General features: G+C 39.7%; 1 protein-coding gene across 1 annotated transcript; it reads left to right on the forward strand.

Annotated features, from left to right (window-relative positions):
- Positions 1 to 3968: 3968 nt before the first annotated feature.
- LOC124168348 lies at positions 3969 to 13412 on the forward strand. Its single transcript, XM_046546542.1, has 4 exons — positions 3969 to 4026; positions 5504 to 6002; positions 10996 to 11050; positions 13345 to 13412. The coding sequence occupies exons 1-2, from the start codon at positions 4008 to 4010 to the stop codon at positions 5974 to 5976; spliced, it is 492 nt and encodes a 163-aa protein (XP_046402498.1). The 5' UTR covers positions 3969 to 4007; the 3' UTR covers positions 5977 to 6002; positions 10996 to 11050; positions 13345 to 13412.
- Positions 13413 to 15335: the final 1923 nt, after the last annotated feature.

Consider the following 15335-nt stretch of genomic DNA (forward strand, 5'->3'; position numbering starts at 1 on the left):
TACTAGAAATACCGGTACTTGTATGGAGGTACTTCGACAGCGCTGCCATTTTATGTTTTATCAATCAGGTAACTACTAAAGTAATTGAGCGCTGATAATATTACAAGCGAAAATAATATTGAAGAACATAGCTATTAACAATGACGGCATAATTGGGTGGTTTCCTTCATCAAAGAAAACGAAAGGCATTGATTGCGATTCGTTACCCACCATTAGTGTATTCATAATATACAAATTATTTTGTTTTAGAAATACCGGGTTAGACGAATGGCAATGGTCCATTTTTATCCTCATTTGAAAAGGGCCAGATTGGCGCCCATGCGATGCCACTCCACGTGACGTCACAGGGACCTAGTTTCTATACGAGAAGACAGGAGTTATACGTCGTCTGAGGTTACCATTGCATGCATGAGGCGCAGAGCTCAGGGAAACATGTCTTAACAATCACTTATTAAAACTGGCTAAGGTCAGAAATTTTTCCTCGTTTGATAAGTTATTAATAATCCTTATTTAAGCCAAGCGCTACCAGCCAGCAGGGTACTAGGCTAGCCGCTAGCAGCCTGCGTCGTATCAGCGCTAAGCCTCGCCTCAAGGTCACCTCGCAGGGCGGGAAGGGGAACCAGAAATACGTCACGCGGAGAGACTTCCCGACATTCATACTTAAGCGTCGCGTTTTCGCGCGCTTGAAAAATTTCACTTTTCATTTAATCGCGAAAAATAGATATCGTCATTTAAAAATCTAAAAGCGTGAAATACGTACTCCAGGAGTAATAATCTTTCGATTTAGGCAATAAAAAAATAATAGGAAACCACCCTATTTACAGTACCTATTCATGAAGATTTGATTACACGATTTAGATTTTTTCTGCATGTATGTTAAATGAGCTTAAAGTTTCAATTATAAATAAAAATATTCGAATTAAATATGACTTGCAAAGTAATTTTACGAGAATTTCAGCCAAATATCCAGTTCAAAATTATTACCTGTTTTGACTATGACTACATGCTTGACTGTTTTGACTGTTTATCACTATGGCCATAAAAGATTTTTTTAGCCACAGAAGGCAAGAGAATCATGTTATTGAACCGTATACTGTATATATTTTTCTAAACTAAACAGAAATGTGACCTACACATCTAATTTTATTCGATCGCAGTATTTTAGGCATAACTAATTCCGATTCTAGAAATGTAAAACCTACTATGTCTTTACATGAGACAAGTGTAAAAATATTTTTACACACATAAATACAGCAGAAATTAAAATGACAAAAGCTACTCCCAAGCTATTCCTACCTTCTTCCATATATATGTACTTTCAGTGAGTACATATGTGAGACATATCTGCCTGATTTCGTTCTGTGCCTCTTAATCGCCTCTGTATGTGTGCTCGAATTTTTTTTAGAATATTTTTTCCAGCTGATACCAGGATGCTTCCTCTAGTAGCGGCGTCTAGAGGACACGTATGGAAGATAGTCTTCCACTTACGCTCCGATTTATGTGCTTTCTTAGCGATTGTATGTTCAATGTGGGGACGCTGAATGCCTTACTCTATGGTTCATTATCATCTCATCTTCTGTCTCATCTTTTCCTTTCTCTTTCATCGTGGCAATGATAGTGAAGGCTTGGACCGTCCAGGCATTGTCACTCGATAGTTCTTGGAACCGCGCAGGCCTGCCAGCATCTGGTATCTTATTTATGACGTTGGAAGCTGAGGGTTGGAGTTTTTTTCACGCTTACGTTTGCTTTGGTGGTTTTATTTTTTTCGGCCTTGGGCCCCTTCCGTATATGAACCCCTTCTTAGTTGACCATGCCTTCTAGCTCTCGTGAGTGGTCCGATCATAGTGTGCTTGACTTTGTGGAATAGAAGAGTGCAGAATGTTCTGATACGACTTCGTAAGTTTCAATTAGATACTCCCTTGACTCCAGGTTCGAAGATTTATAACATCTCATTTTTCTGTGAATTTTCAAGAAAATAATTGGGAAGATATCGGCTGTGAAGACGCGCCTCTAACCTTTGGGTGTGATTTAGTTGAAAAGAAATATCCCCTATTCGTGTAAAAAGGATCCTTGGAATTGGAGTTATTTTTCGATGATGAAATAATTACAATTATAGTGACTGAAACAAACCGCTACGTGGCATAGTTTCTTTACAATTTACCATGAAAATTCCAAAGCAAGAAAAAGCGCTTTCAAAAGTTGGTTCTCACAACTCTGGTGGAAATAAAATTATTTCTAGGGTTGCTCATATTAATGGATAAATAAGAAACCAAACTTCAGAATGTATTTTATCGGAAAACATGTATTCGAGACTCAATTTTTTCCCAATGTAACGGGAAAGGAAAGGTTTTCATTGCTCACCAACTTTCTCTGCTTTGTAGATAGAAAGAGGAAGGAAGTTGTAAAAAAAAGATCCTTACCACAATTACATTTCGCCCATTAGTGAATATTTGAATCTTAGTGAACAAAATTATAGCAGGACAAAATTTAGAACAGCACAAAGGACGGCTCTCGGATACCGATACGGAATGTGCTCGATCGACCAGACGGCATATTTTGTTCAACAAAACCCACAAATTGAAACATATAGGGTTGAAAGAAGAAAGTGTGTAGTGAGTGAGATAAACATAAAGAGATACGAGACAAGATACAGATGTAAAACAGCCCAGGAACCTGTGTTTTGAGAAACCCCACAGACTTTTCAACTACTAAACACGGCATACAGGGAGCAGGCAAAAGTAATCAGCGCTGAAAATTGTAAGTACATATTAATAATAATCAAGTTCAAACAATGTTAAAGAGAATATAATTTTTTGATTTTTTTTTCGGTGATCGATTACGATTATGTCTACATTCCATTTTTAGACATATTTCTTTTTATGTTAAGTACTATTTTATTCGTTGATTACCAATAAAATCAATGATTTTAGCACCAGTTTGATTCAATTGGTGTCCAGATAAATATGTGTTTGCAGTTTTCATTAATGGCTCTCCTATTTTTAAGTCCTTCGATTCAGCGATTATGCACGCAATGGGAAGGACGCTAAATTTATTATGGGGAAACGAGACGAGACGAGAGTCTCGTTCGAGACTCGAGACCGAGACGAGGCTGGGGTTCACGAGATGAGACTCGAGACGATACCAGAGGTCAGGAAACGAGACTGAGACGAGACTGGCGAAAGTCTCGTCTCGTCTCGTCTCGCGGCAACACTACCCATATGCATCCGCCACTGAGATTACATATGGAAACAGTATATGAAAGGTATACATATACCTCTCAGATACTGTTTCCATATGTAGCACATACGTATACAGTATATGAAAGGTATACAGATACCTTTCGTATACTGTATACGTATATGCTTCAGGATACTGTTTATGTATACTTAGAATCTAAAACATGTATACAGTTTCTCAAGGAAACAGTATACACCTGGTATACTTACGGTATATGTATACCGTTACCAGTGTGCTGTCTGGGATATGCCCAATTCATTACGTTGCGCTCTTAAATTGGAAAGGGATCTCAACCTTGTCTTGAAAATTTCAGTACAAGACGGAACATGTAAAGAATACTCACACTTACCGCTTGAGCAACTAACGATATAACGGCAGTCTTTTCTACAATTTCCACTATCCACAGTTTTCGATAATAGACCGTTGTAAAATGAAAAAATAAATAAATCATCAACACATTTCAATGCCGTTCATATGTTTAGAAGCACTAAAAAACGTATGAATTGGCCACTTAGTTGTAATTTTAATTTATCATGTAATCATAAATAGAAAATAAAATTCAGTTGCATATCACGTAGTAATTCATTATTGCATTTGCAATGCTTCACCTGCGACGGTTCCGGAGCAACAATGCTTTCGAAACCATACGCCAACCGTTACTACGGGACTATTGTTATTCCTCATACGAATGCATTCAGAGCAATCGAGAGCAGACGTTTGACAACTGAATATAGCTTTTAAGCTGTTAATTGAGCAACTTGAAGTCCAGCATGGGCCAGTGCTTGTGCCGTAAGTGTCATAACCATTGTAGGATAGTATTTTTAGACCTAAATCCACTAAATATTGGCTGATTTTAATTGAAATACGTGGCGGAAAGGATATTGCCTAGCAACCACTTGGATATAATCATCATGTATCCCTTGGCTGGTCGGTCCTCGAAGGATTCGACAGTTTTCGAGGGCTAATGCACAAAAAGTTGCGTATAGTCTTAATTTTGGGAGTAATATCCCTCAGAACGGAATTAACTTAACAATATTCGGGATCTTAAACCTGATGAGTTCGGTTCGATGGCGTGCTTCCTGAATTGAAGCGCAGAGTTCATGCTCTCGTTCTCTTCGTTACGCGAAATCGCTTTCGCTTAATTTCTGCGAGGGCCAATTACTGCGACGAAGCGTATCCATAGTGTCTTATTAAATAAGAATCCTAATCAAAGAAGAAGTAAGGCCTAATGTGTTCTTAAATCGCAGATAACCTATGCCCGAGACCTGATTGAATTGAATTGATTGTCACATACAACGAGAAATGCATAAAATAGGAATTTAATCTGCAACTCTTAGCTGATTATGTATGTTTGCATGCAATTTAATTGATATGAGGTTCATAAATTCGTTTTTGATTGGAAATGAATGTGGGAAAGGTTGAACTAATCATTTAAAAAAAATCAATTACTCGCTAAAGTGTCCTTTCCTCAATTTTAGTTGATGAACTACCAGCAGTCCTGTGTAATAATGGTAATATGTATATTGTAATAGGCAGGGGCGTATTCAGGACGATATGTTAGGGGGGCACGACACGGGGGGGTAATATTTGAACATTTTTATCTCTAAAAATAACATTTTATGCTATTTTGGACGTTAAAATTAAGCAATTCATGGGTCGTCGGGAAACTTTTTTTTGCTAAAATATATTGGTGGACCAGAATATATTTTTTTATAGGTTAATATTATCCTCCTTATATGAAATGCTTTTGGTAGGTTGGCACGTGCCCCCTGAGACTTCTCCCACCCCCACCCCGACTACGCCCCTGGATATAAATTTTTTACTTCATAGTAGCGTATTTATCCCTTTCGCATCCTTAAGAGCCTTGCCCAGTGACGTAACTAGGAATATGCATTGGGAGTGGGGGAAGGGTTAGGCCTGAGGGGGCGACCTCCCCCCCTGGCATGCCATTGTGAAAAATGGCATGCCTGGAAGTACATTTTACATCATTTTATGCTTAAAATTTAACTCACGGCAGATGCAGTTATTATACGGAAAAACTAGTCAATGGTTTTAAATATTCTTTTTATTTCTCTGAGGCTGGGGGAATCTATCCCCCTTCGTGGAGGAATTTATCCCGCTCATACCACCCCCATCGTTACGCCACTGACCTGACCTATGTAACTCCCTACGGGCCATCCCTTACCCTTCTTCGCATCCACCTACCCTTGGACGATCGTTTTCATATAGAGATTATAGGACTTTCATATCCTTCATTTCCCTCCAGGCAAGCGAAAACGGCAGGGCGACTGTCAAGACGCGTATCGGCCCGGAGGGAGCGAGGAGGCCTCCCGGGATGATGTCCCTCCATCGGCAGAGGCTGCGGAGCGACTCAGCACCGTGGATGAGGCGAGGGAAATTCCACCACCCCCCAATCCGCCGATGGAGGGCGAAGGAGATGAAGAAATCGTCCCGGGTTGGCTTTTTGAGCGACACCATATTGGGGCGGGTGATGCTGGCCCAGTTGTGGGCCAGGACCCTCCACGGCACATACCGAGGGCCTTTCAAGGCGTCGAGGGGATCGGCTACCTCAACTTCCATTTGCGAATTACTGCGGAGGAAGTCGAAGGGCAGTGGGTAATCCGCAGGGTAGAGGTAGTCGCCCCCCTCGACGTCGTGGTGGTCTACCCGGGCCACCCAGCCTTCGCCGTGGAGGTGCGATTTCCGCCGGCCGGGCCCCATGGAGACGGTCCCGCTTGAGGCCCGCAGCCGGCCTCCATCAAGAGGTGAGTGAATCATCTTTTGCGTGGCAATAATGAGTATTTTGAACACTTTGAAGCCCCAGCCCTATCCAATCTCACGGGATACCATGCATTACCATCACATCGAAATATAAAATTCGTGAATACTTACACATTCATTGGTACCATCAGTTATCAACTCATAGCTCTTGATGTTGGTTCGCTAAGTAGTCTGCATTTACTAACTACACAGCAAACCGCCACTATAGGCGTGTGGCAGAGGTTGTTGAATCACCAGCCGCGGGCAAAAAAATGTTAAAAGTAAATAAGGTGCTTATTAGAGATATTTAACTGCATAATCCCAACCAGAATTTATTAAAACGACCGGAATTATCTCGAATATTCTTGGAAACAACAAATGCCTAAACATCCGTATAGCAAAATATCTCTCTTGCGTGATCGTTTCTGTATCTGTGAGTTAAACTCGCCCCAACCAGCCAGTTTACTAATGAAATTTTAAAATAGCGCATGTGTAATGCTGGAAGCTGAGAATATTGTTTAGGTGAAGAGAAAAATGAAATTATTAGAGCGAGATCAATAAGAAAAAATGAACAATGATAAATAAACGCATGCAAACAATCAATCGATCGATCAATAACAATTTTTTGGACAATTTTGACATATTTTTGCGCAAGCCCGAGTATTCCTCGGGAAATATTTCCCTCCAGGGACTCGGGCCCGATTAGAACTAGGGCTGTCGTATTTGATTCCGTGGAAAAGAATTCCGTACGTTTTTCTCGAGCCCCAACTATTCAGCCTTTTTATTAAGCTCTTTATCTAGTCTTGCTTAAAAGCAGGAATGGCAAGTGAAACGAAACGAAAGGCAATACCAGTGAAATTTCAATAGTTTCGTTCCCGGGAGCGAAATGTAGAAACGAAACGAAATGAATTTAATCCCGGGGAGCTAAAGTCAGGGTCAGTGGCGCCGACTCCATGGGGCCTGAGCCCCCTCAAGAATTCGTTATGTGTGTGAGGAAAAAAATGTGTCGGGCTTGTCGATTTTCCCCGTAAGATCCAAATATCGAGATCCGAGTTATCAGGGTTCTAATGTTGATCATATTACTCTTCTAAAATGCTTAAAAAACTTAAAACTCACTACTTATAAAATTTGTCGGGGCAAGATCCCCGGTATGCCCCCCCCCCCCTCCCCCCCCCCAATATTTTTTGTAAGTCGGCATCCCTGCTCAGGGTCGAAACGAAATCGTAGTCGAAACTACTTCGGGTCGAAACTTTACTTAAACTCTGGGACGAAACGAAACACAGATAATGTTTGGCACCGGAGGTAACACGTGCTTCACCTTCGAACAGTTAAGTTTCGACCCACACACCGAGTACGAAGTGTGGTTGAATGAAGTAGAGGTTCGGCTACCGCCATTAAATGCATGGTGCACTCGAATTTTTACTACTAACAGGGGAACGGTGAACGCAAACTAGCAGTTTATATGTTTAACCTCTCTACATGCATGTCAAACTTCATGGGTCGAAACTATTCTCTCTTATCCCCCTCCACTCAACTTCTGGGATCGAAACTTAACTATGAGGAGCGGAGTTTTGATTAATTTAGTTTCGTTCCCGGGAGTAAAGTTTCGTCCCGGGTTGAAACTGAACCCCTGGGTGATTTTAATTTCGTGCGGAAACGAAAATAAACCTAAGCCTAGTATTTTCGTTTCGTTTCACTTACCATGCCTGCTTGAAAGGTGATGTCATTTAGCTGTTCCTGAATTTCTTTTTCGGATTAGGAAATGTTTTATTAAAACAAATCAAAAGCCCTTGGCTTTTCACAACCTATACATGTAAAATCCACGGGCTTCAAAATGTTACGACGTGGGACCAATCCCCAGTGCGAGTATAGTATGGCCTACAGCTTCAAAATTCAATGATGGACGAATACTTCTTGTCCTTTTTTCTCACTGACATGCCTCGAGTTTATTGGATTTGTATGTCGAGGGAATTAGAAGGAGAGAGTAGGGGGTGGGATTTTGTTCTAACTCGAGAAGGACCGGGGTCGCTGCATAGATGGACCCATATCCGTCATTTTAGCGTGTGGTAATCATTTAAAATATTTCTTCGTTTCTGTTAAAATTATTAGATAAATTCATTACACATAACCTTTTCCTTATTTTTCAATACAACTGAGTAATTTGTTACAAATAATTTTAAAATTTAAAATTTAAAATGTACAGCGGTTACGTCTCTCCTGCCTCGCCTGCCTTAGCTTACCACACGTCAATCATTATGGCAGATACGATGCTTATTTTAATTCAAAATGTAATTTTCAAGGAATTTCGAATGCATAAACGTGCTAATTAAATCATCAAAATAGCCAGGTTGCCCGTCAATATGACAAATCAGGTTCCTCGAGCAGTGGCGTAGAAGTGGCGGGGGGGTTTTGGGGAAACCCCTCCCCCCCCCCACCCGAGAGCTCAAATGAAATTTTAAAGTTAAATCCATTTTACTTAATTGGATTAATATTACTCGTAGAATAATGTAAGGATACATGAAATATCCCCCAGAAACCCTTTAAACTCACTGTTTTGAACCATTAATCATATTTTTTTTCTGGGGGAGGGCCCCCGCACCTCCCACTTTCGTGGCGGGTATTCTATAACCCCCAGACCCCCTGAATTAGTTGCGCATAAACCCCCCCTAACTTTAATTCCAGGCTGCGCCGCTGTCTTCGAGTGCTAAACAGAATTAGGTACAGCATCGATACATGGGCGTACCAAGCGAGGGGGAGCAGGGGGCAGCTGCCCCCCCCCCCAGAAGCAAAAGTAAATTTAGTTCAAATCGAAAATTTTGAACAAATTTTCTTTTAATTCAAGAAAATTGATATATAACATATATAATTAAAATAGAAATATTGTTTCGATCAAATTATTTTAAAAATTAATAAAGCGCTGTTATTTTTGTTTCCTTAACTTTTTCTTTGTTACAACTTGTACGACCATGGCATGTCCCCCTCTAGTTTTGATCCTGGGTATGCCCTTGAAGTGATAGAAAAAGTGAGCAAAAACTTGATGGCCAAGGGGTACTTTAAAGTGAGTCTCCGTTTTGTGCTGACATCGAGGGGAAATTGAAATGCTCCTCTAAATATCAAGTCGATCACGTTTGTTTTCTTTACCAAATTTCTCCACCAAACTCTGTTCTGAAAAAAAATCACTTGTACCCCTTGGCGTCTCACCCACCTCATTTGCGCTATGAGGGAAGGGTGGGGAAAGAAAAGCTGAGATAAACTCGGCTTTGCCATTAGCCTGATCTTGACAAAAGGCGCCGAGGAGACCACGGTTTGAATTTCCATCCGACAGTACTGACAAGGAGACATCGCCAAAGTGATTTTCGGGATCTACATTCGGATGTTATTTTCTGAAACTATATAGGTAAGGTAGAAAAAGTGTCACGGTCAAAGTGTCAAAAATTGATATTAAATTTAAAAAATCGTGAAGTAACTAAATAAAACGAATGGGTGATTTCAAAAATTAGAAGAGAGAAAAACTATTTCCGACACTGGGACTCGGTCCCTAGACACTTTATACAGGTTTAATAACTAGCGCCCTAGACCACACCGCCATGGCCATATTTGAGAGATGGAGATTACTCAATGGATGTGATGCTGCGCGAAATCTTTACAAGCGAGCATCTCTCGAACCCGGGCCTATGTGGAAGAAAGCCGTGACACTTTTTCTGCCTTACCTATATAGTTTCAGAAAATAACATCCACATCCAGATCCCAAACATCACTTTGGCGATGTCTCCTTGTGAGCTTTAAGTGGCCTCCGATGAGCACTCCGATGAGGAGAGGTCAGGCAGTCTCTGAAAAATCTCTGCCATCGCCAATATATGAACTCGGTGAATGCCTCACTACTTTGAACCCGGAACATGATGATTTTTTGTGGACATAAGCCTACATTAACGCCTCTTTTAAGAAAATCTACCAACCTTCGATCAAAGTTTTAGTGAATTATATTCTACCGCAGTGGTGTAACTATGGGGGGGGGGAGGGGAATGAGGAGGATAGACAACCCCCAAGCCCTCAGAGAAATAAAAAAAATTTAAACTATTGCCTATTTTTTGTATTCAATAACTGCATCAGCTCAAAGTTAAATTTAAAATGCAAAAACGATGCAAAATGTATTTCCAGGCATGTCATTTTTCAAAAGTTTTCCCGGACCCCTTGGGCAGCGTATGATCCACGGGGCGGAGGGGCCACGTAAATGCCTAGGTTATCCTTTCATGACATGATGTGAATCAAATAGCCATACTTGAGATACAAGATATTTCGTCGATATGAACAGCGATAGTATGGCGAGTGTGAAAACTGGATAGATCGCGAAACACAGCCAAGCAAAGGAATATGGATTCACACACTAATGACAAGATAATATCCGCATAGGGTTCACGCGAGGATTGCATTCCTGCTCAGTGCTAGCTGCGTTTTTTTTCCAAATAAAATAATCTTTATGACCTCTTGGTTCTCAGGCATTTTCTAGGAATTTTTTCCACGTATGTCAATTTCGAGCTTCTCAAAACTCGTCGGTGTCCATCTGCATCGGCTGTATTCTTCGAATTAGATTGTCTTCAGCGGTTTTCTGTTTTGGGAGTGGGCGTGCAAAAATATTTTAAGGATAATTTTATGGCAGCGGAAAACTTCTAATATGAAAAGAGAGATAAAATAATTTCATGGATGACTATTTATTGGCTTTAAATTGTTGGACTAAGTTAAGAATTATTAAAAAGAAATATGATTCGAACCCCGAATTATTCATCAAATTATTAAAAGGATATATTTCTTATTTATAATAATAACAAATTTTGGATGGCTATTGTAATTATTATATAATCTACAATTTGTCGGTTGGTAATATTGTGTTTCTAAATTTTAAGTACTTAATGATAATATGTGCTACCTATCAAGTAAAATACCACGCTAGTAAACGCTATTCAAAACTATAATTTAACCTTTATATTTCCTTAATTTTAGGACCATGACATCTCGGTCCTCCCCGCCCCAAACATGGCGCCAAGAACAGCCAAAGGTATGTGAAATATGCTCTTTTTATTGTCCCTATAAACTTTTTGTTTCTTAACCCTTGCACTTATTTAAAATGAGAATTTTCTACTTAATCATTATAATTGTTGTTGAAAAAAATAAATTCCCCTAGGCCGTACCATTTGCTGGGCAAAAAGGTGGGAAATTGAAAGGATGAGAGGGGGTGCAAACCTGAGTGTATGTGTGATTGCGACCTTTGTTCCTTGGAGCAAATCCTCTAGGTGCGTGAGTGAGCTTATGCGATTGATTGTTTCATAGTGTTTCAGCTTTATTTTTGTGTATTTAAATTGTTGGACCTCTCTGTCATCCTTCTAACTTCCCAGCCCCCCACCTTTTTGCTCAGCAAAGAGTGCGGTCTTGGGGAATTTATTTTCTTTCGACTGTTAAACGGCCGTAGATTGTTCAATCACCTGTATAATTATTTTGGCTGCTATACATTTTACCATTTACCATACAGCATAAAATACCACGTAGTTTAAACATATCCTTAATAGAGCTTAAAATGAATGCGTTATTGATATTACATAGAAGCAACATTGCAAGCATACTGGGTTAAACTAGGCAGGATAATGGTATTTTCCCCGCTTTGAAGCCGTGTTGTTATCGATAACAATCGTCAAAACGTTACGGATTTTTTTTATTTAGGAAACTCCTGCCATACACCTGATACTATTTCCTTTTTAATATCCTGACAACAAATGTCGGCCTTCATCTCGTATTTTCGGCTCCACCTCTGGGGGCTTTGCATAGTACACTAAATACTAAGCCGTTTAATGTACTGATTGCACTGGAATGTCGTCAAAGTGAATTTCGTGAAGTACTAAAGAATCGCTATTGTCATGTTTGTGTGCTCATTACCTCATTGGGTTTTTCGAACAAGATGTTGAAGTCACAAGTCCACACTGTGGCACATGTGGCGAGGGTCGTGCTTACTTAGTCACTGTCAGGAGTGAAAACCCCCTATTTTGTCGCTGGTCGGCGACGACGAATGTCAAAGCACTGCAGAAACAAGTGACTTTGTATACAGTCACGCGCACGGGTGCAAAGTTAAATACACCAAAGGATGAAGTTCGCCATTAAAAAAATATTTTACTTAGCCGGGATTCGAATAGTTTTGTACCAAAGGCGTACCCAGGACCATAACTAGGGGGGCAAGCCATAGTCTAGGGGAGGGGGGGAGGGTGGGGCAAGCCGTAGCCTAGAGGGCGGGGGGCAAACCAAGTTGTGACATTACTTTATGAGATTATTTCCTTGAAAAAATAGTTTTATTTTAGATACATATCTTATAAAAATACATATCATTTTTCGTGGGTTTAATGAAAATGTCTTGAATGCTTTCGTTTCAATTCAGTAGGTACTGATTTTCCGATTTTTGCTTCCAGGGGGGGAAAGGGGAGGGAAGACAAACGATGGTAGTAGCAAAATGGACGGTAAAACTTTTGGCAAATAAAATTTATGACTATTGGCTTAGAGGCGTAACTGCCAGATTACATGACAGGAATTGTGAGAGACAAATTCGATTCTTGAGATGGTTTAACGACTTCCTTTGGAAATTTTGCTCATAAAAGGCTTTTTATAATTTTTAGAGACAAGTAATGGTTTACACATTTAATTATTTCATCGATTTTGATATTAATAACAGTGATAAATAGTTAAAAACTGCGACAAAACAATGATGAGGCGGAAGCGATTGATTCTTACACCAAATATATACATGGTTATATAATCACTATCACGTATATATATTCTAATATAATTTACGCATTGATTTAATTTTTTTAGGAACGGAAAATCACCATAGCGTCCATCCATTAATTACGTGAGGCGATTTTTACACTCCCTACCATCCCCCCTTGGTGAGATATCGTGATAAATATTTGGCTCGACCCCCACCCCTTTCCTCTAATGTCACGAGAGATTGTTCTAAAGGCGTATTTTCGGTGTAAATACGGTAATATGTGCTTAATTGAGTTGTGTTTACTAGAATAACAATTTGAGATCAGTTAAAAGTAGTTTCTAAGATAACTGAGATCGCAATTGTACACTGTTTCTTGCGGAAAAAAATTACGTAATACTTGCCCGCACCCCCACTCTCCGGCACGTGAGATTAGTTGAGAATCGGTTAGATCGCCCTAAACGCCTCGCGTAATTAATGGATGCCCCCATATTGGTTGAGAATAATCAATGAAGCAGTATCAATTTGGCCATACGTGATGGTGCTTCGGTAAATTGCTGTATCTTCTGTTGCATTTAATCTTATACTTAAAATTCATTTCCCAGGCCAGAACACCAGGCCACCTCCTCGCTCCAACCCTGGAGATTGCGTCCATGCAGGTAAGATACCTTTTTTCATCTTAATACTCTTATCACCTACCAATATCAGGTAATAGTTCAACCATTAATTCGAATTTATAGTAATCGAAGTTATCCGAAGAGAAGTCACCATATTTTTAGACAATCAGTCTATTCAGCATTTTCATTATCACATACATTCAAATACCTAAAGCAAATGGGAATATACGGGTAATAGCCACGGTGCTAACTTTACGATATCACCCGCAGATCACACATTGTGCGAAAAGTCCACAGAGAAAATCATTAGCTTTGACAAGGATTCGAACCCGGATCCACCGATTTCCGATCGAGTGCTTTAACCAGTTCAGTTACAGAAATACCTGTATTACCCATATCCTGGGGTAACAGCAGTCGCTAATGTCATGTCCTACTAAATGGTTGTAAAATAAGAATTATGAGGATTATAGATGACTTAGGCACGTTAAACTGAAATATTTATGTTTATTATATTAAATAATTCCGCATTTAAGAAATCACAAAAAAGTAAACGGAAATATGGACTTAATATGAAGTCAATGGTTAAAAAAATATCTTTCCATGGTAAAAAAAGGCTGAAAATTTTAAGGGCACTGCCAATAGGCTTACATAAGTTTATGAGCTTTTAGAACCTTAAGTTAAATTTGAATTCCGAAGCACATGTTACATAAATACCCCTCAGGAGTGTTCCATCTAGAACAATCTTGATGTGCCCTTAATTCACAAGTATTGCACCGATACCACATTTCTCCCTCTTATCCGTTGTCTTCGTTAATAGAAAGTGGTTTCTTTGCCCATTTAGGTTAAAAATAACTCACTTTCTAATTCGTCTTCACAAACCTTTCTCTCATCAATAGCAGTGTCTGAGTCAGATTCAAAGTTTCCTGCGCATTTTCTTTTGCTTCTCTTTCTGTGTTTTTCTTTTAGCAATAGCAGCCGTTTGCTAATGATTTTTATTTGAAGATGTCTGCTACAGGCTACAAGCTTTATTTTTTTATTTCGACAATTTTCCAACGTTCCCGTTAATACAAATTATTGTTTAATAGGCCTTGCATTGTGGACGATTTTGAGATCGGAAAAATGGGCTGCCGTGGATGTATGGATGGTGTTGGTGGGCTTTTGTTAACGATGTTCGTTGGAAAATTTGGAATTAGTTCCGTACTTTCAATGAATGGAGTCATTCATCAATTTTTTTAAATGTCGATTGTGATATGGCTTGAAAAATAGAGAGACCAGTGATATTTCGTTTTTCGATCCGTCGAGTCGCCTAATTCACGTTCTTCTCGCGACGTAAAAGCGGCAGTCTAACCCTTTCGCGAATAAGTTGATGACGTCACAAACTCCTGCCGAGCGTGCCACTGCTTCTCCGCAACTCCTCCGTTTTGCGCATCGGTTCCACGTGGATCAAAGTTATTTACATTCCAGTGAGCGACTCCTTCCTTCAATTAGCGGTTATCTCTGAACGTATGAATGAGATGGAACACTAATGACGTCACCAACTCATGAAAAGTAGGCGGAATACTTCGTGTTTTTTTAATTGATAACTAATGAGAAAATCACGTTATGAGGAATGTGACATTTTTGTCATAACTGAGGTTTCCCTTTCGTCATAACTGAGGTTTCCCTTCCGTCTTTCCGTTCCGTCTCCTCTTCGAGTCGAATTGTCTCGGAAACCCAAAAAAATCGAGATTGAAAAATGTCTAAATTTCATTGACCAAAAATGTCAATTCTTGGGTTTTCGGACACAAGAAACCCGAAAAAAAACACTTAAATTTACGAAAATTCAACCGTTGACCAAGTAAGGTCACCGTCAAGGTCATAAGGGTGGCAAAAAGAATAGCATACCAACAAAGGTGTCGATCCATGGATTTTATAGGGCACCCAAGTCATTGATATTGTCCAAATACCCGTATTATTCACTAATTGACCTCCAAGGTTAA

The sequence above is a fragment of the Ischnura elegans genome, chromosome 11 (genome assembly GCF_921293095.1).
Source record: "Ischnura elegans chromosome 11, ioIscEleg1.1, whole genome shotgun sequence".
Lineage (NCBI taxonomy): Eukaryota > Metazoa > Arthropoda > Insecta > Odonata > Coenagrionidae > Ischnura > Ischnura elegans.